The 27,409-nt window shown below is 44.2% G+C and overlaps 1 protein-coding gene across 1 annotated transcript in view; it reads left to right on the forward strand.

Annotated features, from left to right (window-relative positions):
* The window catches only part of ATOH8 (atonal bHLH transcription factor 8), a 29,017-nt gene extending 3,381 nt beyond the window's left edge, over nt 1-25,636 (forward strand). The window contains exons 2-3 of the mRNA XM_007063721.4: nt 12,876-13,067; nt 24,270-25,636. Of these exons, the coding sequence (XP_007063783.3) occupies nt 12,876-13,067; nt 24,270-24,275 (198 nt within the window). The 3' untranslated portion in view covers nt 24,276-25,636. The remainder of the gene's footprint in view (nt 1-12,875; nt 13,068-24,269) is intronic.
* The last annotated feature ends 1,773 nt before the right edge of the window (nt 25,637-27,409 follow it).

The raw sequence follows: 27,409 nt of genomic DNA on the forward strand, positions 1-27,409 counted from the left end.
TGGTTACTTTGTTGTTCAGTGCTCTCCCTTTAAGGAATATCTCTTGAGGTTTCTAGCTATGCTGCCTGAAAATCTTCTGAAGGATTTTTGATTTGATTTTGATTTTAAGGATGGGTGGCTGCCTATCCCAGGGTGGCTGGTTAATTCCCCCCGCCTTATTATCCACTTTTGGGAACACACAGGGACCATTGCTAATCCCATTGAAGCAAACGGGAGCTTTGCCACTGACCTCAATGGAACAAGATTAGGCTCATCATGAGGCAGTTTTTCAGTATAAAGTCACTGACTTGTCCCTACGTTAAGATATTATTGATTATATTGTGGAGGCAGCAGAAAGCTTCAATTAAGATTGTAGCCCCACTGTGCTAGGCCCTGTGCATACACACAGTAAGAGGGAGTCTTGCAAAACTAAGCCTTTTGTAAGTTTAAAGTAGACACTTGATATATTTTTGTTTTCAAAAACGGCTGCCCCATTTTGGCTGTTCGGTGACCTGTGTGCAATGCATGTGACTGTCTCAGTCCAGTTCTCAATGGACAGGCATCCAGGTAACAAAAAAAACCCAACAGTGGAAAGTGGCACTAATTTCCCAACTCATTGGCAGTCTCCATCCTTGCCGACCTCAAGCAGAAACCAAGCCAGCAGCATACTGAGGCCCAACTCTCCTGGGAACTGGGCATTTCATGCAAAGTCCTTAAACTCCTGTGTTCGGCCCTATCTCCATACATTATTTCAGCCCTGGGTTCAGCTGAGAATGCAAGGATCAAGTGAACATGGAAAGCAGCCTAAGCTCTCCGCTCACCCCCAACGCTGCTGCCCCAGGTCAGTGCTGAAGCACTTTGAACAGACTGGTGCCTAGGCTGTGGAGAGAGAACTTCATTCCCCAGACGAGGTTTGTTTTCCCTTAAGAAAAGCACTGGCAGGTTTTCTTGGCAATTCGATGCGGGGAAGGGGAGTAGGTCAGTGGATCATTTAGTGATGTTTTGATTTGTTTTTCGTTAACCGCCAACAATGTGCTTGGCACTACATGTGACAAGGGGGAAGATCCAACGGATGAGTAACCGTCCTGTCCATGTGCAGAGCACTGGCTTCCAACTTGCATCACCCATATCAAATCTGATGGCAAAATGGCAAGGCCTTCTGGGAGTCATTCAGATAGACCTGGAAAATTATAGCAGATACTTCTTCTGTAGCATGCTGAATTCAGTGGAGCTGACAGCAGCTAAGGATAGGCCCACACTGTATATCTGAAAAATCTGACAGAGTTTAGTTACTCCCCTTCCCACTCCTATGCCCTGAACTCAACTTTCAAGATGTGGTGAGCGGTTTTGTACTGAACAGCTGTATATAGGACAGAGCAAGTTTAATATGCTTCCATTGTGGCATGATATAGGCATCCATAGGTAAGGAACTGCCTGACATTTTTTGCATTCCTGGGCAAAGAGCTCAGATAGGGATTATACAGAGATTCATTTGTAGAGATTAACTGGCAGATCTCAACTAAGTGAAGCCTTAATGCCTGCCCCCGGCATGCTGGACAGGAGGTAATCCCCATATTCTGCCCACTAGGAGAAGGTTACACACGGACCTCAGTTTTTGTTAAGTTATTCCTCCATTCCTTCCTTGTCATCACGCAGCCATCTCTTGAGCAGCTGGGATTCTTTCCCTGAAGCATTGAAACCGATACCTCGCCATAGGCTGGGCGGCAAGTGGCGCAGAAGAGAGTCACCATTGCTGACTCTGTTTCCCAGCCCTACACTCCTTCTTTGGGAAGGGAACGGAAGCTCTGAAATCAAAGCAGAGGTGTCATGTTGTACACCAGCAACTGGAGGTGCAGTCTGGAAAGCGCGTGCAACAGAGCCATACATTCAGATTGCACGTGTGGCGAAATGGATTTAAATAGACTTTGCTCACCAGAGTTGCAGTCCATTCGACGATGAAGTAATTGTTTGGGGCTACAGGGCCTGATCCCATATAAGACACAGCACCAGCTTCAGCTAGAGTGCTCACATAAGCAGAGGCTTGTAAGTACTAAGCCGCCTGGGGCCCAATCCTGTGCGGTGAGAAGAAAAATGCTGCTTCTCTGCAATATGTTCTCTCTTTCCAGCCTGTTCCTGAATCCTCCTTCCCAGCCCACCCTAAGTCAAGCAACTGGTATGCAGCATGCTGGGCAGATGGATCGCAGCGGCATACGTACACTATACAGCTGTGTACATATGGCACACATGTTTCAGCTGGATTTGCTAGCTATCCAGATGGCAGTAAGGCTGTTTTTTGTTTTGTTTGGTTTTTTGCTTGGTGGGGAGGAGAATCAACCACAGTTGTTTTGCAGAAGGAAAGAGTAGTCCAGGCATGTTGTTAAGTACTTAGCTATCCCCATTCTGCTCCCCTGTGCAGACTTCTCCTCCGAGATGGGAGTTAGAAGGGCAGTTGTATATTCTGGAAAGCGACTCAGCTTTTTAAAACGAGAGCAGCACTTGGGTATTGCTGCGCTACACTGGGTCCCTTCCGTTTGTATCTAGGCCACCAGTAGCATGAATTTCTCTCTCCCTGCATTTCTAATGCATCCATCACTATAGTATCTTGGCACCAGAATGCCTAGCCACTCTGTAGTATCTAGCTGCTAAGACAACAATGCTGTTAGAGCATTCATGGAGTGGTACACAAGCAAATGGCAGTTTCTTTCCCTAGAGATTTCCACAAGTGACTTCTTGGTAGTGGCTACTGGAAAAGTTATTCCCTGATATCTGTGGATCTTTCCTCAGAGCAACATCTTCCCACTAATACAAAAGACTATTGGGATCGACAGGGTAGTTCCTGCTCCATGCTGGGATAATGAGAAAAGGGCCTCGCTATCTGCATGCACTAAAACACTTTAAAATAGTGCAAACGCTTTTGCTAGTTTTTCTCTCTGCTGCTGCCGCCTTGTCTCACAGGTGGCAGAGAGGGCTACAACCTACAGACCCGGTGCGGCCAAACGTGGGTCATGAGCCGCATATGGCTCTTTTACAGTTAAAGTGCGGTTTACGGAGCCTACCCAACCTCCCCACCCCATTCTTCGCCTACCAGACTCGGGGAGCGGGGGGGGGGGGGGAGGCTTCTGCCATGTGGTGGGACTAGGGGCTTCTGCCCTGCAGGGGTGGGGGGGTGTCTGAGGGCTTTAGACTCGCGTGGGGGTATTGGGGCTGAAGCCCGATGCCCCGGCAGGCACTTCCCCACAGGACAGATTGTGCATGTCTTGCGGCTCTCAAACTCTGAAGGTTATCGTATGCGGATCAGAGGGTCAGTAAGTTTGGCCATTCCTGCTATAGACCCTCAAATATAGGGCCATGGCCTTTCCCCCTTAACGCTCAGCTCACCATACTGAAAAACGTTCGGCTTCCATTGCCTGTCCTAGTGATGTTAGTGTGGGTATTTTCTATTCTATTCTATTCCGGTTCTCATACTGCGCCCATCACCATGGTATCTGAGCACGTGACAGGACAAGGTTCTGTTTCCATAGACTCTTTTGCACCGCCGTCATTCCTGGTGGCCATTGTCTTTCAGGGGCCCAGATGCTATGGAGGGAGAAGACATGTCTCCAGTGCTTTGTTAATGAGAACAAAGTTCCATCTCACCTCATTCTGAGTTCAGTTATGCTGGTGAAATGCCAAGGGCTTCAGTGAAGCTACTCCAGGTTTACAATAATGTAAAAGTGAGATCAGAACAGGCCAAACCATGTTCAAATGAGGTAGAATGATGGCATCAAAATGAATGAAACACCCATGCCAGCATGTTTTCAAACACTCTACTATTTGGGCTAGGACCCGGAGACACTGTAAAAGCTAGCTCAGTAACCAGCAACAATTTGCAGTTTACAAATTCAGTTTTGCAGCAAGAGATGCCTGTGCCAGAATAAGTGGCAGAGTCTTCCACCATGTCATTCATTTGCATCCCACTGGTGCTGAATTCTGGAACAGCCCGTTTAAGAGCTGAGAATACTCAAATGGCAGCAAGATTTCCACTGATAGGAGGGGATGCCCGCATCTCTCTGTCTGATCTGGAGAACTGCCCACATTGGCACATATGCAGCTTTTTGATGTTCGTCTCAAACTCCTCCTCAAAAATATGGTCCATGGAGCCCCAATGAGCTGGAGTCGCTGTGCTGGGAGCAGATGTTTCCACAGATTCATTCTTCGCCTTGAACTAGGTCAGCATTTTTCTAAACCTTTCCACCACCACATTTGTACTCCTTTCTTTCTCTTCAGCAGTTGATAGGCCCACTCTCCAGGCTGAGGTGTGTCATGGGTTTCACAGCTTTCTATGCTACTGGGAGCTGAATTCGCCACCCTTTCGCATTCCTTCACTGCTGTCTGCTGGTGTCCGTGTCCTTCCCTTGGCTGCTACTCACTGGTAGTTAAAATTAGTGTAAAAGAGATCCCACTTCCACAGGACTCAACTTTCCTGTGATCACTTACAGTGTGTATCATCAGGAGCAGATTGAGCGGCTGTCATTGAAAAGCTTCCCATTGACTTTACTGTGGGTTGGAGCCGGCCTGACAGGGTTTGTTCTGACTCCAGTGCTGTCAGCAGAGAGACTCCCACTGACTTCGGTAAGAGCTGAATGTGGCCCCAAGGGAGGATCCCTGCCTTCAAGGCGCATCCCCCAACGGAGCGCTCCAGGTGTAGCATTTCCATTGTGCTTGGCAATGGAATATCACAACGTTAATCTGGGCCCGGAAGCGGTTTAAACCAGTTCTGAGTGACACTATTATGATTTCCAGTGCCATGAGGGGTACATACAAAGGGAGATGACAAGGCCCCTGCCATGAACAACACACAATCTAAAGTAGACAGATAACATAACAGAACAAGGGAGAAGACAGTAAAGAAGACAGAGAAAACTCCAACACACCTCCCCAAACTCAGGAAAATGTTACACAAAGAAAACAGCCGTGTGTCTGTTGTTGCTTAATGTCTAATTGGCTTTGTCACCTGATACAAAATCCTGTGACTGACCGTATGTATTTTCTCTTTCTGCTGTAGACACAGTCAGTTATCCTTTCCTCTCCCCTCGGGCTCGCTCCAACTCCCACTGAAATCAGAGGAAAGACTCCTATTGACATCAATGGGTATTGGATCCAACCCCCAGTCCCTGCTTGACCCTAGTTTGTTCTCAAATTATCCTCGTCAGCAACTACGGTGGGACAGTGCCCAAGCACCGAATCAGCAATACTGTAATTGTCAGCACCTTCATTCACATCCTGCGTCTGCTTTGTGCATTGATCAATTTGTGTGTTGGCCACAGCTTGATTCATCCATAAAGTTAGTGTTATCGCCCCAGTCCTATCTAATTCTGCCCCCTGCATAACTTGGAGAGCAGCGTTCATATGCAGAGGGAGGCACAGGGAAGCAGGACCCTGCTCCTCAGTGAGAGGGTAGGGTTTTCCCACGTGGCAGCCAGCACTGCCTGAGAAGCTGTTTTCCAGGAGGCTCTCTGTTGACAGACACCTGGGGACACTGGCCAGAGCAGCAGCAGAGATGCTCACAGAAAAGCAGAACAATAATCCTGGTTTGGCAAATGAGTCAGACGGATCAGGGGGACCAAATTTGGCCCTGGTGTAAACAGGTCCCACTTCAGTGAAGCTTAATCACTTACTCCTGAGCTGAATTTGGCCCCCTGGGTCCAAGCTCAGGTGGCTCACCGGCGCTGCTCCTGGTGTTACAACGTCCACACTGCTATTTTCAGCTTGAGCTGAGCTGGAGTGAGTCTGTCTACCCAGGCTGGGGAGGCACACTTGCAGCTACAGTGTAGACACACCAATAGGGCCCAGTCCCATACTTGAAATAAACATCAGGGTTTGTAGGAATAATCCTATGCACTATACAGCAGTGCCTGCTATCTTGTACCTGTAAATCACCTGCACATTCATAAGGCATATCTAGCTATGGGAAAGCTCTTAGAGAGCAGTGGACGGGCTGCAGCACTGGAGATATCCTTGCTCACAGAGTCACAGAGTTTAAGTCCAGAAGGTACCACCAGATCATCTAGAATATGTGAACCCTGTGCACATGCATTCTTCACCAGCCCTATACAGCACCTAGCACAATGGGATGCAGCTGTGTGCCTGGGACTCCAAAGTACTGCCGGAATACAAACAAAACAAATAATGATCTGGGATCCCAGGCGCACTTGGGGCAATCAGGGCAGATAATGTAACAGCAAAAAAAAAAAAAATCCATATCCAGAGAATTATAATAAACAAAACCCCCAAAAAATCAGTGGCTTGTGCTAGTTCTTGTTTATTTACACATACATTTTGTGACACGCACCCACCCACACGTGCTATCAGACAAAACCAAACATGCTCAACCGCAGCCCTTTTCAAATAACACGTCCCTTTAAATAACAATTTGGGAACATGTGACGATATTTTGGACATGTTCTTAAACTTGTCAAGGTGGTCAGCTGTCTCTTTTGCTGTCCCAGACATGATGTTGCCTTTTTCCAAGTCCTAGGGAAATTATGCATGAGAGAGAGAGGCAGTAGGTCAGCTTCTTCCAGGAGAAAATCCAGTGAACAGTTCACCCCACCTGACCCAGCATTGGGCATGGGTGGGAGCTTAAAACCAACAGTCCTCCTCACTCCCCTAACCTGCCAGTACCCCACTGAGGTCGCTGAACCCTTGTGGAAACACTAACTCATCTCAGGTTGGAAGGAGGGATATAATAAAGCCAGCGCTATTAAGCACTAGACATTCATGTGAACCTTCTGGAAATTTTTTTGGCATATTGCTCAACACAAACAATGAGACAGTTAAGTTACACTGCGCGTTCTAAAAGGACTCATCGAGAAGCCAGCCAACTACCTTCCCAGTGGGGCTCTAAAATATTTTAACTCCCAGCACAAAAATAAACCAGAGGAATTAAAAGATAGGCAAATTCAACAGCTTATTATGGCACATTGTAGAGGCAGTTTGCTGTCAGGAGGTCTTGCTTTATAGTGTATTGTTAGCACGTACGTTTTACTGCTTAACGTTGCGTTATCAACTCTACAGATGGGGCCAAATTCTGCTCTCATTTATGCTTATGTAACTCCAGAGCGAGTCCATGCAAGGCAGCGAAGTTAGTCCAGATTTACAGCAGCGCAACAGAGCAGGATCGGCTCTACCCAGGACCAGATTCTTCTGTCACTTACACAGTGTTAGAGTGGTGTAACTCCACTGATTTCACTAGAGTAGTTCCTGATTTACACCAGTGAAAAGAGAGTGTGGAACGGGATTCATAGTGTTTATTTGTATGAGCTCATAATGTATTTGTACAAAAATTAACATGTTCTTTTGATAATGGAAGGGAAATATTGGACCAGATCCTCATCTGATGTAAACTGGCATAACTCTATCCAAATCATTGGAGCGCCTCTAATTTACACCAGCTGAGGATCTGGCCAGTTATTGTGACTATATCTATTGTCCTACTAATTGAAGAAGCTGTTAATGGATCCTGTACCCACCACTTCCCCCACTTAGGATAAGCAAAAGCTGTGTACGAGCTAGCCTACCCCAGCTAACTGGAGTCCAGTCAGGGTTGGTAACAATTCCAGCAAAGACAGTGCTGCACAGGTAGAACAAGCCCTTCCCAGACCCGGGGTACACACCAAGCTCGTTAGCCCATGCTGTGTCACCTTCACGGCTGTGGTTACCCGTGATTCAAGCTAGCTCAGGTAGGGCAGCCCGTGTGTAGCTTTAGCTGTGTAGACTTCCCCTTACTTTGCTCCACACCACTCTTAATGGCCTCAGGTCACAGCATCCTTCCCTCCAGTGATGGGAATGGGATGCATCTTCCATACTTTATTTCTTAAGTGGGATGGGACAGGATCGGACACAAGAGAGCACAGAGCTGGCTGAGGGCCTGGTCCTGATCCAGTGAAGCCAATGGCAAACTTCCCATTGGCTTCCCACGGGCTACCCTACCTGAGCTAGCTTGAATGGCAAATTTCCCACTGGCTTCAAACGGAGCATCTTTGGGTTCCAAAAGCGTTGCCTCTGAATCATAGCTATCAGAGATGGAACAGACCTGTTACATCCCATCCCATCCCATCCCATCCTCCTGCCAATGCAGAGTTATTCCCTATGGTACATTTTCTGCAGTGTGCTCTCTGCATTGCTTCCAGCCTGTGCCTATCTGGGGAACAAGGAAACAATAATAGTACTTAGCCCTTGTGGACTCCAACATACTTTACAAACATTTAACTAATTAATTAATTAATCCTAACTAACTAATTAATAACTAATTAATTAATTTAATTAATCCCAGGGCCCAAACTTCAGCTGCCATTGGGTTACCAGCCCAGTGTCTTCTTAACATAGATAAATATTGGGTAGTGCCAATTTCCTTGCCTTTCTGGCAGACAACAGCATTTTTCATATTAGAGAAATCTTCCTTCCTAACTCCTCTATACTTAATATTGGAGGCCGTGCTGCTAGCTGGGAAGCAGTGGGGGGAAGAGAGATGAAGGGAATATTCTAATTAAGTGTCTGTCATCATCTGAAATTTAGAAATCCCCCTGCCCATGCATTTATGAGTAAACTCATCCATAGTGAATGGATAGTTCTCGGAAAACATCTGCTCAATGGGCAGTAGCAGTCAAAAAACCCAACTGAATGTTCAGAACCATTAAGAAAAGAATAGATAAGACAGAAAATATCATAATGCCACGCTATGAATCCATGATACACTCACACCTTGAATACTGCGTGCAGTTGTGGTCACTCCATCTCAAAAAGATATATTAGAATTGGAAAATATAGAGAGGAGGGCAACAAAAATGATTAGGGATATGGAATAGCTTCAGTATGAGGAGAGATTAAGAAGACTGGGACTGTTCAGCTTAGAAAAGAGATGACACAAGAACCCGGGGTCATCCAATGAAATTAATGGGAAGTAGGTTTAGAACAAACATAAGGAAGTACTTCTTCACACATTGCACAGTCAACCTGTGGAAATCCTTGCCAGGGGATGCCGTGAAGGCTAAAAGTATAACAGGGTTAAAAAAAATTAGGTAAGTTCATGAAGGTAGTTCCATCAATGGCTCTTAGCCAACATGATCAGAGACAGAACCCCATGATCTGGGAGTTCCTAAGCCTCTGACTGCCAGAAGCTGGGACTGGACAATAGGGGACAATAAACTGCCGTGTTCTGTTCATTCCCTCTGAAACATCTGGCACTGGCCAGTGTCAGAAGACAGGATAATGGGCTAGATGGACCTGTGGTCTGATCCAGCATGGCTGTTCTTATGTTCATCCTAAATCTTTGTATGTCCCCCATTCAAGCACTAACTAAACCTGATCCTGCTTAGCTTCTGAGATCTGATGAGCCAAAAGGTTTGCTCTCTTTAAAAGAGTAAATTAGAAGACTGCTTCCGCTCTCACTCATGCCTGGGTAAATCAGTATATCACTAACACCAGTGGAGTTATACTGGTGTTACACCAATGTAAGTGAGAGCAGAATCGGGCCATAAATCTCTAAATACTCTAATACAGAATCTGTTCTTGACACTTAAACTTGCTTTTAAGAGTCCTTCCCCACCACCTGTGCATAGCCAGGGCTTGCAAAGCCTATGCCCATCAGCCCACTTCTGGCTTTCTCTTACAGATGGGCGAATACCAAAACCCTAATTTGAACTCCCCCTCTTTGGGGAATGTTTGGATCCAGACCAGGTCTGAACTTTGTGTCTCAGCTCTCTTAATAATTAACACACAAGCCTCTTTATAATTCCACCATTAAATTTGAGTCAAGATGGGAAGTGCTCCTCGGAAAAAGCTATTCTAACACTGTTACTATAGAGAAAACCCGTATCTGTCTGTGTTCCTGTACTGCACCCACCATCCTGCTCTCTGATCCTCTCTGAAAAGCTGAAACTGTCCGGGTGTGCACACTCCTGAATAAACCCTTCTCTCGGGGCTGCTCCAATTTATATGTTGTCACCGTATACGGAAAAAAGTGTCTTCTAATCCCAGCTGGTGATTTTTGTAACAAACATGGCTCACAAAATAATTTGTTCTTTAAAAAAAAAAAAAAACCTACCATAACAAAAAAGAGGGGGAGGGGAAGGAAAGGAGGGAAAAAATATTTTCCTCCAGTTTTTTTTTTGGTAACTGGCTGACATGTGTGCATCAGCCTCAAGTATTTCATGGTCCATTTTACTTCCACTTGATTTAACTTTCTTGCTCTAACTTTGAAATCGTTCCCACTTTTCATTGAAACCTTCCATTTTATTCTCCATATTGCTTTGATCATCAGCTGTGACTTCTGTTTGATCCAAGATTTTCATTGGCTCCGTCATATCCTGCCAATGATAACAGATATTTTGTTTTTGTCGCTGCCATGGATTCTCCTTTAACAAGAAAAATGCCCAGCTTAAGACCATTGTGGAGTTGTAGGCAAGGTGCTACCGGAAGTGAAGCACAGTGGGTAGCTGCAAGTGTCAACAAAGACTTGAGAGTAGGCAGGGAGCTCTTGAAAGCCAAGTAAACAGGCTGTTGGGAGAAACTGTGATCTAGCAGAAAGAACACAAGACTAAGTGCCAATAGAATTCTTGTGTTCCATTCGTAGCCAGGCCATGGATTTACTGTGGAGCATTATGGACGATGCTTAACACGACTCTCATGAGACTGTTTTGAGTGCTCCTGTAGAGCTATCCTGGCTTGCTTCTGGCATAAAGGAAAGAGACTGCTCCCCAGCACACCAATACAACAGAACACAGGAGGTGGTTCTATTACTTAGTAAACATTAAAGCGGGTCCCTGATTCATGTGCTGTGAGAATGCCACCAAGTGGAAGATAGGTTTTCCAACGAGAGAAAGAAGAGCAGGTTCCCTACATCCCCAGTATTGCCAATACTGTGCTATACATTTTAAAAAATGTGAGGAAAATCCTGTGAAGATTGTTGGCTTGTTTTTGGAGAAGTGCAAGATACGCCTGGATGTCTCATCATACAAACCCACATTCTACAAGCCGAGAGACTATGTGTTTGGCAAACACGTTGGACATGGAGGGCCAATGTAATCCCTCCGTTAAAATCAATAGCTTTACACCAGGGATGAATTTGGCTTAGAGTATTGGTTGTACGCTCTGCATTATCTGCTCATGGACCTGGAGACAACCTGGGGGGAGAGACATGGATGAGAAGGGCAAAAGCACAAAGGAAGCTTCCCCAATTGTCTTTTTAACATCCCCAGGATCAGGGTGAAAGGGACTCTGTTGGGCAGTCAGACGCTACAGAAGAGTTCAAGTATTCCGGTGATGGGTACAGTATAAAATCTTAGATTGACAGAAAGACAGACAGCCTGGGTAACTAACGTACAGGGATGGGTTTCAGATAAATAACTCAGGGCATGTCTACACTACAAACTTAAGTCAACCTATGTTAGGTCAACTTACAGCCACCACAGTAATTACTGTGGTGGTTCATGTTCTCACTGCCCTTCTTCTGTCGGTGGTGTACATCCTCACCAGGAGCACTTCCACCGACTTAAGAGAGGCAGCGTGGGGGCTCTGTCTGCAGTTCCCCACTGAGTGCCCAGCTGCCCCCCAACCTGGCTCCCTGGTCCCTTAGAGCCCCCCCTCCCCACCTGCCCTGGGGTGACAGCCAACAGTTGAGTTAAGTAATGCAGTATCTACACGGACACTACGTTGCCCTAACCACCCCGACATAAACGCTATGCCTCTCGTGGAGGTGGAGTTACAGTGTTGGTGTAGTAGGGTACTTACAGTGGCAGGAGCAAGGCTGTCGTGTGTGCACTGACATCATTAAGTTGACACAAGCTGCCTTACATCAACCTAACTCTGTAGTGTAGACCAGGCCTCAGAGTCCAAGTTTCTGTATGCAGGAGAATCTCACTGATTTTCACTGAGTGCAAGGCCCACTGGCAGTTCTGTAAATTGGTGAGTAAGGCTCCAGGCTAGCAAAGCACAAAATTAATACCATTAATGGACTTCAGCTAGGAGAGTTCTCTTCAAAATTGGACCTGAGTATGGGGGTGCTACTCATGTCTTAAAGATAAGCATGTACTTAAGAGTTTTGCCAGATCATGATTTTAAATAAATCAAGGCTATTGTAATTTGTTTATTTATTCAGGTGCCAGTTATTTTTATTAATTTATTATTATTAGTTTTTATTTTTCAAATACTTCATATTATACTAGAAAACATTCAGAAGTATGTTCTGTGAAAGTCTTAAGTTATTAGTAATAGAAGACCTCACCACAGCCCTCTGCTGTTAAATCTTGGCTGAAAAATGGGGTGAGACTGCTGGGTCTTTCATCAGATTTATGGCGTGTGGATTACCTGGGAGAGAATGACTGTCTCACAGTTCTGCTCAGCAACGATGCTGTATTTTTGCCTCTACATCTGCTGTAAGTGCTGATTGCTGTTGTCAAAGCTCAAGGGGTCCCCTCACTCACTCGCACTATAGCACTGTACTCTGTGAGGAGTCCCACTTAGGTCAGTGTGGTTGCTTGTGGAGTAAGGTGCTACTCAGTGTGAGTGAGCGGATCAGAATCTGGCACAAAGGTTGCAGTATCCAAATGAAACCAGCCAGGCAACTGAGCACAAAATCGAATTAGAGTAAACATTCTGGGCCATATCCTACCATCAGATTTTAAGCAGAACTGCCCCTGCTGAAATCAAGACCCCTCACACTGGTTTCATTCCCATGGAGATCAGCAGGGGAGTTCTCTTTAAAAAAACCTGATGGCACCATATGGATTTTTATCAGTCAAACTCCTATTTATGTTAAACAACTGCTAAATAAATAACCTACAATTGTTTTGTCATGCCTTCAAGCACAGATATTTTGTTTGTCTGGCCTAATTTTTTTTTCCTGTTACCCTTTCTAGGTTCCCTGCTATTCTTATGGTCAAAAGTTGTCCAAACTGGCTATTTTGAGAATAGCCTGTAACTATATCCTTTCCCTGGCCAGACTAGCTGACATGGATTACAGTGCTGACCACAGTAACATGAGCTTCTCAGAATGCGTGGAGCAGTGCACTAGGACCTTGCAGGCAGAAGGGAGATCTAAAAAAAGGAAGGTATGTTTCAAGAGAACAAAATAACACAAATAATTCAAGGTGGTTTCCTTCTTTCTCCATCCTTTGAACATTTCCTTATTTTTATTCCTTATTCTTTCCCCATTTTTTGGTTTTCTTCGCCTCCCCGCCCTGATCTGTGTGATCTTGTAACAACCACATTCCTCTCTAATCAAAAACTTTTCCATCCTTCCTATTCTCTGGGCCAAGCTCTTCCTCTCGCTACTTGCCCATCACACTTTAACATGACCACGATCCTATTAGCGTTGTCTTGTGGCTGTTATTTGTTAAAACAAACCAGCTCTGGGTTGCCTTTTGTAGATCATAAAACACAATCACTCAGCTGTGTTTTCTGTTTTGTTTAATCTAACACTTATCTCAAAAAAAAAATCATCTGACAACAACAAAAAAAAGTAGCTAATGGAGACGCTGTACATATAAACACATTAGCGAGATGTCTGACCTGAAGAACATATGGGTATCTTGGGGAAACAACACTAAATCTAATTACATATTGCATTCCTTCAGGTTACTTAACATTGAACCAATTAGGGGAAATCATCATCAAGCCGTGTTAAAGAGGAAACTGAGCATTCTGCCAGTTTTCCTCTTGGAAAGTGACATGGGTAAATTAAAAGAGTGATTGATGTCTTTGTTCAGAGTTTTACGACAAAAAGAGTTTTGTAAACTTGAATTGAACTTCCCTCCGCATTCTGTACCCAGTTGTCATGCAGGATAATAAATCAGCAGGACTTTAATGGATGAATGGACAGCTAAGCTGAGCAGTATTCACCTTCTTCTGCTGCAGTAAGATCTACCTCTGATTCAGAAAGGTTTCCTCATTTTTTCCCCAACAAATACTTTTTTCATAAACCCGATTTATAAATAAAACAGAATTGCACTCTCCTGGCCCCTTCCTTTAGCTGACATGATTAATATTTATGACTTAGCACACCTTTGTACTCTGTCCCATACAAGACATACACAAAAAGACAAATCCCGTGCGCCAAGATGGCTACTATTTAAAATACCGACAGAAATCAGACTGAGACACACTGAAAGGTCCAGAGGACGGAGTCAACTTAGACATTCCATACATATCTTGCTAACACTTTACGTCATTGTTTCTGAACCAGTGGGGTAGGTTGCAAGGGATCACCTGGATGGTCTTATCCCACAGGTTAAGAAAACAAATGGCGTAATTCCATGGTGAGAAGAAACCATTGCAGGGGCAGAAAGATACCAATTCTCTTCCTCTCTGTGCTTCCTGTTGTCATCCTGACCCTGTGCCGTCCCCTTCAGTCACAAAGGGCAGCATTCCCATCCCTTCCTCCCTCTTCTCCTGCATAGCGTTGAGTCTGTGGCAGAGGACAGGCCCACTAGAGTCAACTTCACAGCCTTTTCAAATAGTGCTGATGGCTGGTGGGGTGGTGGGGCAAGAGAAGAGAGGCACAGCCCAGAACCAGTGCCCCACTTGCCCCAAACTCAGCACCCCATCAAGCTGCAGAGGAGCAGGAGATGGTGGATGGCAGACCAGTTTTTTGGAGGATGGATCTCCAATAGCTTGAGAACCATTGTCTGAGATTATGGAAACTAAAAGAAGGGTTAAAGATATAAAACTCAGTTCCAGATTTCAAACCACTCCAGATTCACGGGTGTTCAGAGCTGCGGTTTAGGTTTGGACTGGTCTTTAATAAACAATTAAACATCTAAATCCTGCCATTTATGCTGTTTATTCTCTTGGTTTCACTCGAACATAAAAGAAGATCTTTCCCATTTGCAGAAACTCTCACCGGACAGCAGCACATTCCCCCCTCACATACAACCACTAGTCAGCAACAATAATAATCATGCCACAAAACAAAATCTTTCTAACCCTCACATTCCCAAAGAAACGTAAGCCCAGCTCTTCCCACATGCCTGCTCAGAAGTAGAGGCGGGGGGCTTTGTCTCCTACACAATGATACCAGACTGATCAGTTTCTATTTCTCAGTCTCACAAACACAATGTTTTTGTTTAGGGGTCCCAGCTGGGCAGGGGAACATTTCAGTAAACATCCTCAGGTTTACCCAAGGCCAGAGCTAGGCCCGTAGTCTCTATCCAGCAAAGCAAACTCTTCCAGCCGAATCAACAAGTGTCACGTTATCCTTGTCAGTATTTCCTAATATGCTGGCAAGAAGGTGTTCAGTCAAGGCTAAGGCCAAAACTAAAAGGCACTGATTGGACACACTAACAAATCAATAATTCCAACAACCAGTCAGAGCGCTGAGAGCAAACCAGCGCTTCTATCGGTTAACAGAGTTTGGAAGCTCCACCTGGCACCAATGAAAGTACACCCAAGGACAGTTTTGTCATTTTCAGGGCCCAATCTGATGCCTTTTGAAGGCAATGGGAATACTCCTTTTGACATCAAAGGGCTCTGGATTGGGACCTTTACATTACAAGACTGTGATCTTTAGCATTTAAAAATGGGGTGAGGTGAAACTATTGAAATGTAGGAAAAACCCACTTCTTTATACCTAAAATCAGAATCCGCTTAATTTCTTCTGCCTTCTCTCTAGCCCCATAATCCATAGCTGTGTAAATATCAGATATGAAAACACTGAAATCATTATTAAATTAAAAGGCTGGGATATTTGTTCATAAAAGAACTGAGCTCTGGACTTCAGGTGGTCTAAACAGATCTCTCTTCTGGGGGGGTCTTCCTTAGACTGTTGGATGAGGATACAGTGTCTTGGACCAAAACCACTGCTCTCTCGTTAATTTTGAAGTCGGCACATTTTCCAAGATCTCTGTGTGTTTTTAATCAGTTTTCAAAAGTTGCTGTTCTCTGGGTGGTTCTGCTGAATTATCGACTTTGGGTTGTTTGTTCCTTGCTCTTTAAAGTTATAACGAGCCAAGTAAAGACAGTCAAGTCCCCAAGCAATGTCCTTCAATTCACTCCATCCCCCTGTACCTTTATCTGCTGTCTTCTTTATTTTGTTGGGGCTTGTCTCCTTCTCTCATGTCACTCTCACTTTCAATTCTCAAGCAGTTTACAGAATGTGCTATGGCACCATGAGCTTTTCACACAAAAAATAGCTGATTGGGGTTTGTTTTGATAGGCAGCGGCTCCAGATGTTTAATTTGCTGATGATGTGTAGCCTTTTGCTTTGTTTTTGATGTTGAATTAGCTGCTATTCTGGATATTAGACTGTTGTTCAGACTTTGCTGTTGCAATAGGAAAAACAATGGATTTTTTTCTTTCCACTCCATTATCTTAATTAGAAGAGTTGGATTTATCCTTTGAAACCTTTTATGCTAGACAATGCTCCTCTTAACAAGGCTAAAACACAAGGTGATCTGACAATTTATGCTGCTCTTGTAGCTGAGACTTAAGTAAGGGTGTTTGGCGATCCTATTTAAAAGGAACCAAGGGTAAAATGGAGGACTTCAAATGCCTCTTTGTGAAATAAATGGCCATGGGCTATGGGGAGCAAAGCGGGACAGAAGATTCTTATGAACGTCTTCATTTTTTAAAATTGCCTCTCAATCTGTTATATAAATCATTTGAGCCACCTCCTGCTCTTGAAAACACATGCATGAATCCCACTGAATGGAATACCTGGATGCTCATTCATGGGCAGAATTCGGCACATGGAGTCCCACTCCATATCTTACAGAGATGGGGTAATAAGCTCCTTTGAAATAGACACAGTGGGATAGGGAATATCCTGTCCTCTATTCACGGGAAGAGCTCTCTGTTGGCATTATCGTGAGTGTTGTGGAAGTAAAAGCTGCAGAGGGTGGGTCAGAAACGAGAATACGTATTATATTTTTCTATATTATGTTGCATTCCACACACCTACAGAACACAATCCAAAGCCCACTGAAGTCAATGGAAAGATTCCCCTGATTGCAGTGGGCTTTGGGTCAGGCCCTGATAGAGTGCTAACCACACACTATTGCTGTGTAGAAGAGTGGCACACAATACAAACAAGCTTCATTCATTACATAGTCACGACCACACACTTTGGATTATGGATCCTTCTTCTGCCACTAACACAAATGATCCTTTTTATTGTTCTTTTCCCTCCTCCCCCACTCATCCCTACAAACAGGCCATGCCTGGGACATAAAGTCTGAGTAAATGGCTTTGCACAAGGGACTCCATGGGGGCCGTATCCTCATCTCAGGCCACAGAGCACTAACCCAGCTGCTGTTACAGCTCATGATCTGAGCGATGGCTGCTGCCTCTGCAAGAGGATTTGACCAGTGGATCTACGAAGTTGTGGATACACCAGCCATACTGCTGCCTTCTCTCCAGGCTTCACTCCAAACCCTCTTTCATCCCTACCCCTGAGCACGGCTCCATGGCACACACAGTGGCTGTGGCATTCCCCTAGGCCAGCCTCTCCATGGCCTGTTGTGGGGCGCAGGAGCAGGGTACCTCACTAAGTATCCCAGTCAGATAATTCACCACACGATGCTGGGTGGGCTACCCCTCGCATCCAAGAGAGTGGCAGCTCCACCGCCACCACACGCTCAAACTTTTGGAACGATGCTTGTTTTGTTATCTTTCTGAATAGAATGTTAACTGCTAACCCAATGCAGTGGGTAAGTTTGCTCTTCTGTGCAGCTGCAGCTGTTTAGCTTGCAAGGTTCTTTTTTCTTTCCCTCCCCCTCTTCTTTGTTTTTGATTAGTTGTTCTGTTAGTCAGTAACATTGTTGAGTACATGGAAGCTAAGCTGGAGCAGGGAGGGTTCCCCCCCCCCCCGCCCGCCTTCCCCCCGCCTCTCTCTCCTGGCAGTCGCAGACTCCAGATGTTCAGAGTGCTAGTTGGGAAGTCCTGCTGGCGCCACTTAGGGCAGAGGGCAGGGGAAAGGCACGCGAGCTGGAACCCAAAGCACTCAGTCACTGCAGGATTTGGCACATTCCCCAGCTTTCTGCTGGCACATTCCCCAGCTCTCTCCTGGCCATCTGTTCCAAAAAAACACTTTCAGAACCTCATCATCACTCAGGATACAACACTGAGAGCAGCTGTTATAGAGGCAGAAGGAAAAACCATGCGAAAGGTCTCTTTGTGAGAAAGGAAACTGGGTTATGAACAACAGCAGAACAGTTGGAGCTCAATAAAAAAGTTTTCTGCCGGAATTTAGCTTCTTATTTTTAATTCCCTATATATGTGTGTACACACACAGTTAAAAATTAGAAACTAAATATATATATAATTACAATTGTATCTATGTATATGCGGACTTAAAAATAAAATGTAGCTATATTATACTATCATCATGTTGAAATTATATATAGCAAGAAAATCACGATGTTCAGATATATACAGATATAGTGATTTTCTTGCCGTGCTCTAATGCCACTTAATTTTTCCTTTGCAGAATCCAGCTCTAATTTATGCAACATTTAATTCTATTCCAATTTCTAGGCAGCATTTTCTGCAGCCTCCCTACCCCCACTCCTGGGACAAACGAGTGGTGATTTTCTAGCATAAAAGGAATAGCTGGCGCAAGGCACCGGTTGTATGGCGCTGAAACATTTTGCTTAGAGATGAATTGTTCTCAGATACTGTGATGTGATGCATTAGGATTATTACAGAGACACAGCCCCAGTGTAAAGCCCTTGAAGATCTATCACACGAATTTTAGAGATTTCTGAAGATGATTGCTGTTCTGACAGTAAACACAGGGTATTGATGATTGTAACACGTATCAGCGGTCACATTGCTAAATACCAGGTGTAGTGAAGTCTTGATCATCTGAACTCCATTTCTTCAGTGGCAGTTCATGATGCCTTGGGGTTTCTGGTAAGTAAGGTTCAGGCTCCCATTTTCCCTTGTTTGAGTAAAGCAGAGGTTGCTTTTTAAAAATAGCCACTCTGCTTCCCTGAGGTCAGCAGCTTAGCATGACTAGAAGAGGAATTGTCCACTTTGGCGTGGGGAACTTCTCCTAGCCGTCTACAGAAACCCTGAGCTGGCCCTCCTCACTGTCCCAGTCCCACACAATTCAAAACTTTCAGCCATCCCAAGACACCTCAGGACAGCCCGGGCTCCACTGTCTAAAATGTTACACCCTCATCTGTTGTGCAGCACAGCCAGGAACAAAGCAGCCATCTGAATTAGGTAGAGAGACCAGGCAGCTACACACAATGATGTGCACCCCCTAGTAACTAGCCACCACCAGCCCTTCCATGGCAATCATGCATTTTTGATAAACCTAAGATTTGGAGCAGTATGGGTGCCAAAGGGGATAACGCTAAAGAGCAGGCACTCCAAGAGGATGCAGCATAACCCATGCTATTGCTACAAGCCAGCATTAACTTAAGATGCTCCAGCAGTTCTTCTGTCTGGAGCTGGTCTACCACCTGGATGCTGTAAGTGAGCCCAGTTGCCACCATTGATCTTGCTGTCTGTGGAAGAGGGGCAGTAAGGGGGTGGAGTCTACTGGCAGTCTAAGTAGGTTCACTAGCCCTTCTGCCCTTCACCGGCAGTGGATTCTCAGGGCTCCAGCTTATCTCTATGGATTCCATTGCTGCACTCCGCACATTTGCACTGGCCCAGTGGGGTTTCAAGATCACATCCCTTCCGCTCCATCAACAACTCAAGATGCAATGATGTTGAGCAGAAGGCTAGCACTGGAGTCTTTCCGCTGCATAAAAGTCAGGATGTGGAGAGCCCGCATACATACCCCAAGTGTCAATAAGCACAGCTCCTCAGGCTGACCCGATGCCCAGTGGAGGATAGACAAGAGCAAGGGTGGTGATCTATGTAGATCTAGCAAAGAACTCCAATATCCCTGCTTAAGAGGGAATACAGCAGCTGCATGGTCTCCTGTAGCTGTAGGTTCCACAGCCTGGTGTGGAGGATTCTCCCATGACCTCTACACGTATCTCCTCCACACACATCCCTTTTACACAGACTGTGCACTGGGTCTAGCATTTGGCCCTCATTTATGTGGAAGTTAATGAACACAAACCAACCAGATTCCACGGGGGTCTTGGTCTATTGAAACCACTTCATTTGAAATGCTTCCCAATGATGCCCATTGGCTAAGGTCATTAGTCAAATTGTCAAGTTCAAGAATTAGGGGACTTCCATGTGAGTTTTTTTATTATTATTAATTAAATCAGCCTTAGAATTTTCTGACTACTGTGAGAAGAGAGGGGGGCTGGGAAACAAATGAGGCTGATTCTATTCTGACTTAGACCAGTGCAAACGAGGAGTAGCTACACTGAATCAGTGGAATGCCAGTGTAACCAACAAAGATCCCACAATGTCAAATCACATAGGATGCCTTCCTTTTGAATACACAACGTAATTTATCTGCACTTGGCTAATCCATTCATTTGCACATAAATATCACTGGCCTTCCGTGCCTCTCAGCAAAGATTTCATAGTAAAGATTTGCAACGAGATCTCCTATTACTAAAGCAGCATTGCACAACATCTATTGATGGTGCATTACGTAGTAATCTATAAAGGACAGTGGGTCAAAACAAATTAACGCAGAACCTGTTATGATCCCAGTTTGTTTACTAATTCACAAAATTGAGCAATCCAAAGCCCTCTGAAACCACAAAAAGTCTTTCCATTGACTTCACCGGGTTTTGGACTAGGATCTGAGGCTGCCAGTCCTGCAGGCTTGTTTCCAAGCAGAATGCCTCTAATGTCCAGGCAGCAAGGTTCCCTACTTTGTTCCCTTTTGTTTTCTCCAAAGATTATTGCTAGATAGTTTATTTCTGCAATAGCAAAGGTCTGTCTTACTAAGATTGCTGTTTACAGGTTACAGCATGGGATTCAAAGATAATCTATTTTTCTACTGTCCGTTACTGAGGCAGTTCATTTCTCCAGGGTTTCCTCGCCCCCTTTCCTGTTTTATGTTTTGATTCCATAAGGAATGAAGCAGTCTTTAAACAACCAAATGTTGTTGTGGTAATTATTAATAATAATATTTATATGGTGTCATAAAATGTCTTGATTTTTGACAAACACAGAATAAGAGGTAATTTTCCTACCAAATAGTTTAAGGTAAATACAATTGTCTGCCTGTCCTTCTGCCAGCAAATACTAATTTATTCAAAAGCTCAGATCACAGCTTTCAGATTTCCAAAACTAATTCAGGGCACTTGTTCTACATTGTGTTACTCAAATCAGCATTTAGGTGCCATAAGAACCAATGTAAGCATCTCCATGTTGAGGTGAGTGCTCAAATCCCAAACTGGAGACCCAGGTTTGAAAAACTGAGCTCATCATTGCTAAAATAAGAGATCCTGCCTCTCCCTAGTCAAATCCTTACATTTTCATTCTCATCAAGAACTAAAAAACATTTTGAGTGGCACCAAAAACATTTTCACTCTGAGCTCTTGATGTTACCATTTAATCTGTTAAAAGAATGTTTTGACTGAGTAATTTCTCCTATTTCTTTGTGTTTTCATTGCCCTAAAGAACTTTAGGGAGGCATCTGTTTCTTTTTTCAGTGTAGAAAACAAACGAATGCGTATTGGGAATAATTTAATTGCATTTATGTGATGGCTTTGTTAAACATTTTGAATAGAGATGCAACTGACCAGAACTCCGGAATATGAGAGTTTTCACAATCTGAACCCAGACAATCTAATTTTTGCAATTGGCCGGTAGCTCTATAATGGGCTATATTAAAAGCCTGGATCCAGACTCCATGCTCTGGGTGTCCCTAAACCTCTGACTGCCAGAAGCTGGGATTGGACATCAGGGGCTGGATCACTCAGTAATTGCCTTTGAAGCATCTGGAACTGGCCACTGTCAGAAGACCAGATTCTGGGTTAGATGGAGCATTGGTCTGACCCACCGCAGCTGGGTTTTTTAAATTTCTCATCACTAACTCTCAAGGTAAAATTTTCAAAAGTGCTTCAGTGACTTGGGATCCAAAGTCCCGTTTTTAAAACTGATTTAGGGCCAGAATGAATTTGTAAATCTGAAGATGGGCACCTAGTGGAATTTTCAAAGGCATCTCAGTGAGAGATTGACTGTACACCCAGTGATTAGGGCATTCACATAGGGTGTGGGAGAATCAAACTTAAGTCCCTGCTCCATATCTGGCAGAGTGGGGATTTAAATATGGGTTTCCCACAGCCCAAGCAAGTGCCCTAACTACTGGGCTATTGGATATTCAACGTGACACATCAACTGTCAGCATGCTCCGAGATCTCCTTCAGGATCAGGCTCTGCTGGTGAGATAGGCAGGGGGACACACAGTAAGAGAATCCTACTTGGGCTTTGGCTGAGCTGCTTGTCTCATCAGATCTTAGGTGGCTTTGCACATGCCCGTCAGAAGAAACTTAGGTGTCTACAGAGGTAGGTGGCAGCTAAGTGGTGGTTTTGAGAGTGTCCGTGGTGCCTAAATGCTAAACGTAGGCACCTAAAGAGGCAGTTAGGCACCCATTACCATTGTGAATCTGGCCTTTAAGTGCCTAAGGCGCTTTTGAAAATGGAATTTAGGAGCTGAATGACTGGGAGTAACAAAAGGTCTCAGTTGTACTAAAATTTGTTTGGAAACGCTTAGTGGGTATTCTGCATTGGGTTTGTGAGCGACTTCTCTATGTTTGAAACCACAGCTCTGAGTTCTGTGTATTGTGATGCAGTAATGAAACATTGCAGTGACATCCCACAGCTGAGTGCAAATTCCCAAACTAGGTCTGTCACTCATGTGATTAACAGATTTATGCACAAACGAATGTAAGGGGGACATTTGACTTCTGAAGGCCGGAAAGCACACCGACCACAAAGGTGAATGCAGTAACTCAAGTTACTCTGTCACACAAATCCAAGTTGTCCCATTTAGTTTCCCTTCCATTCATAAATCCGTGGTCAACTTCTGAAACTTAAAACAGATCCCGAGAGGTCTTTGAAAATTCACAAGGCTTTTCAAATATGAGTTTTGTATTTACAATCACTTCAGCTTTTAGCAGTTGTAGCTGGATTCAGCACCTTTATCCTTTGCCACAGTCCCTCCCTAAAAACATACACACACTCACTCTTCAAGATGCCTGTCCTACTCCATTCTGTTCTGTTCTAGCCAAGTTCTTAGGCCTTGCCCATCACTGTGGTATCTGAGCGTCTACAATTTGATGATTTGCAAATAAATTCTCATTTTCAGTATAAATTTGCTTTTGGGGACCCATCTGGCACAGGGCCAAGGGGAACCCCTAGTTTGTGCATGTGAAAGTGAGAAATACAATTGGCAAGACATCCCTGCATTTTACCATGGGACTTTGGGGCTTGCCGCTCTAAGTACAGTGGTCAGGAAGGAGAAAGAAGAGATGGAGAGGATTTGTGGAGGAGAAGAGAATGAGATTTATAGGAGGAAAGAAAGGTTGGGGGGGAAAAGGGAAGGAGATGGGGGGGTAGAAGCATTGACGAGTGGGGGGGAATCAAGAAAGCTGCGTGAAAAAAGAAGTATATTTTGCAAAAAAATCTAAACCCATTTTCTCCAACATTTTTCAGTTTCCTGGGAGGAGGGGGCTCCTCTTTTCACTTCCCTTTTTCCTCATTTCCCCCCTTTTCCCATTTTGCCACTAGAAAGGCAGGGGAAAAAGAGGGGAAAAACAAAATATGTAAAAAATAGTTTTACTCTTTTTGGTGAAAAATCAAACCTTAAAAAAATAAACTTTTCATGGAAAAGTTTTTTTTTTTAAAGGTCATTTTTCATTAAAAAAAAAGTCTTGTGAAAAACTTGAACCAGCTCAACAAGGATCTGATCCAAGCATGATTCTGCCACCCTGGCTCTCTCTGAGTAGTATGTCACTCTGTGAAATGTCCTGCGAACTCCGTACTCACAATGAAGCTTTGAAGTCAGCGAGAGCCGGGGGCTCCACCGAGAATGACCGCTCGGTAGTGTGAGCTTGGGATTCACCATCTGCCCCACAGATTTCAAGGGGATGCCCTGCCCAGTAAGATGCTACTCATCGGGAATAGTGGTAGCAGAATCTGGCCCTTAATGTTCTGTGCCTCCATCCTTGGGACACCATATCATTCAGGTTCTGCTGAGCTCACCTAACCTTTCCTTCTCAGAGCAATTAACCCTGATCCCACCCCACTGAAGTAAATGGGAGGAACACTGCCATGGACTTTTGTAGACACAGGATTGGGCCTTTAAAGAACAAGCACCTGGTGTCATTGAAAGAATTCCCCACTCACCAATATGTTTACCACTGTGATGTATCATTTCTTTCCAGGAGTAATAACCAGGAGGGACGATTCAGAAGACTTTCCAGCCAGAGTTCCATCCATTCTTGGCAAAGGATGCATGATCCAGATGAAGACTGCAGCTTTTTGCAAAGACCCCTTTTCAAGACGACAGTTGGCAATGGGACTTTCTCAATCTCTGGGGGAAAAAAAATGGAGATGCCTTTTTTTTTTTCTTTTTTTTTTTAAAGCCAGCCACCTTTTAGTATGTGCAATTTATTTAGCACTTTTCCCTTTGCTTAACTGGGAAATGTTACCCTCTCGGCTCATGTTGTACAGTCATTTTGTTGTTGTTGTTGCAGCTGTTGTGCCAAAGACTTGATGGAGCTTCTACACTGCGTCTAGTTTTGCCTTAAACGTTAAATCCTTGAGCCAAAGAAAACTCAGAAATTCCGTTTAGGTAATGTTGAGTGGGCCAGTTTAATCAGCGACAAATCTGAATTTCTGAATCCTTCTGTAAAAGTTTCCTCTTTTTTTTTTCTCCTGTTCATATCTATCTACTTGCAGCCCCGGAACCAGCATTCACAGCCGGAAAAAGCCAGGACACACCAACACTTGCTCCAGAGTTGATCTCTCTTTCTCTCAGCGATTTCATTGTTCTACTTCTTTGGCAATTACCTGGTTTTCTTCCTGCTGGGAAACATGTGCATAGGGTAGAAATACTGACACAAAGTGAGAGCTGAAACCAGATCTATGCTTTTAAAATATAAATATATAAATAAATAAAAAGTGCCACATAAAGCAATAAAAAAAAAAAATCAATAAGACAGTTCAGATAGGCAGCATGGTGTGTAGCAAAACAATTCAGTAGTTTTGTTTCGGTTTTGTGAAGTCATTTTTGGCTGTTTTTTTTTAAGTAGTTAAAAACCCATGTAATGCAAAGGCATTTGAATCCTATACTGTATTTTTCGCTTCAAATTGAAGTAAAAAAATTAAGAACCATTTGCTTGGAGTAAGCAAACTTTATAGGTAATGCAGTTCATATGCAAGACATCTGCTTGTGATGGAGGACAGAATTCAGTGTCAGAGTAAAAGAATATGGGTTTGTAAAGAAAGGAGATTAACATATTTTGTTTTCACGTAAGGGTAAAGGTTATACCTCAGGGGACAGATTCAGATCTGTTACACTAGTGTAAATCAGGTTTACTTATGTTTGATTTACTCCAGTGTAACAGATCTCAGCCTGGCCCTGTGTGTGTATGTCTGGAGTTGGGTGGGGTAGGGGGTCTCTTCTCTTCGTTATATGAACATGTAACTCTTAGCAGCCTCAGCAGGAATTATGTGTGTGTGCAGAGGGGAGATCAGACTCTGTGCTACTAAACTGTTGACCTGATATCAATACAAAATCCTGAACTCATGAGTTGCCGTCCGTTTATTTTTCTGTATGAGCTCACCAACTTAAAGAGGTCTCTCTGGGCTTTCGTGGCCCCACTGCTCCCTGAGGAGGTGGTATATGAACGCTGAGTGGCTGCATGGTATCCGCCCTGAAGAGCATCTAACCGTTTGTGACTGAGCACTGGGTTGAGGGTTTGTTCACTGGAATGCAGGTTTCCAGTGCGGGCATGGGAGAATTCCCTGGTGAAATGACTGAGGCTTTGTATGATACTTCCCATTCAAGGGTGTAAATATATCTCCCAGAGCCTGCACAGTGCTTCGGAGTCCCAGCATACTTGAGCAATGCTACCAGAAGCGGAGCAACCAACCAGAAATCTCCAGTGGTGTTATCAGCAATCACTATAGGGATACTGGAGAGAATTGCTGCAGCATTGAAAACCCACTGCTGAGAGGTACCAGGAAGATGTGGGGGGAGGTATGAACTGATGGATTTGGTACAGTAGAGGTGAATTAACGGAACTGATAGAAAAACCAGGAAGGAACTGAAGGACTGAGGGGCAGGGAGGCGGGAACACCACCTCATGAGCGAACGTGGGTACCTACGGGTGCTGATGGAAGTTTTACTCTCAGGCCTAGTCACAAACTCTGCTTCAGTTAGCAATAAACCTGCCCTCTCCTTGGGTAAATGCACAGAGTTTGGCTTGGAACCACTGGTGGGAAATAAGACTTACTCAGTCAGCCCAGGCTGTTTTAGATGTCGTTGGGGAAGCACAGCTAGTTCTCCGTTTGCTCTGGAGTAGAGCTGTGTGAAAGATTCAGGGTGGGCACTTTTTAAAGAAATTTAGTTTCCTTTTCTGATCACAAATTGTCCAGAAGCAGTTCACCATTTTGTAAGGTGTGTTCCTTAATAATTATTAATTACTCATTATTCATTACTTGCTAATAGTTCTTTTTCAGGAACGAATGCATGAGCAATTTGCTGCAAGTATGCAGGAGTCACAAGCTGAGCTGTACTTCTGCATTCTGGTTGGATATCTAGGTCACATGGTATTGTGGGGGAGCACAGAATCAGGATTCAGACTTACAAATTCCAAAACTCACTTTCTTCGCATATTCTCTACAACTCACATTAAATTGGCTGCTCCTGCCATACAGTCCTGCAGAGGAATGTTCGCCAAAAGCCAATGCTAAAGGAATACTGCCAGAACAAAAGCAATTTCAGGTCTTCAGATGTCCATATAATATTTTGTAGATGTTCACTCAGCTCTACTCTGGACTCCCAATGGGATAAATTTACCTAAAACTAGGGAACTACAATAGTTATTGCCCAACACCACCGCTTTACAACACCATTGCCAGCAAAGTTAGCGATATGGCAATATTGATAACCCTAAGCCATGTCTTCACTGAGAATGAATGTGAGTTTTTACCATGGGATAACTAACACATGTGTGACTTATGCCACTGTAAAAACATAATGGAGACAAGGCACTGGAGTTTTTTCTGCGAGGTAAATTAGGCAAGGTCACCCATAGGCAGGAGTATAGTGCTGACTTTGACTAGCTACCTCTCGGTAAAGGGTCCCAGTGCTTTATGCAAGATAACTACCCAGTGTTTGTTATCTCTCTGTAAAAAAAGACACCTTTGTGCCAGTGAAGACAAAGCCTTAATATAAACAGTCCATTGTTTGTTACACATTTTTAACACTATCTCAGTGAGCTGATCTAAGAGATGACATACGTGCCTAATACCCCCATGCACTCTTGCAGAGCATATCCGAAGGGAAATTCCATTG

Source organism: Chelonia mydas, chromosome 4 (assembly GCF_015237465.2).
Source record: "Chelonia mydas isolate rCheMyd1 chromosome 4, rCheMyd1.pri.v2, whole genome shotgun sequence".
Classification (NCBI taxonomy): Eukaryota; Metazoa; Chordata; order Testudines; family Cheloniidae; genus Chelonia; species Chelonia mydas.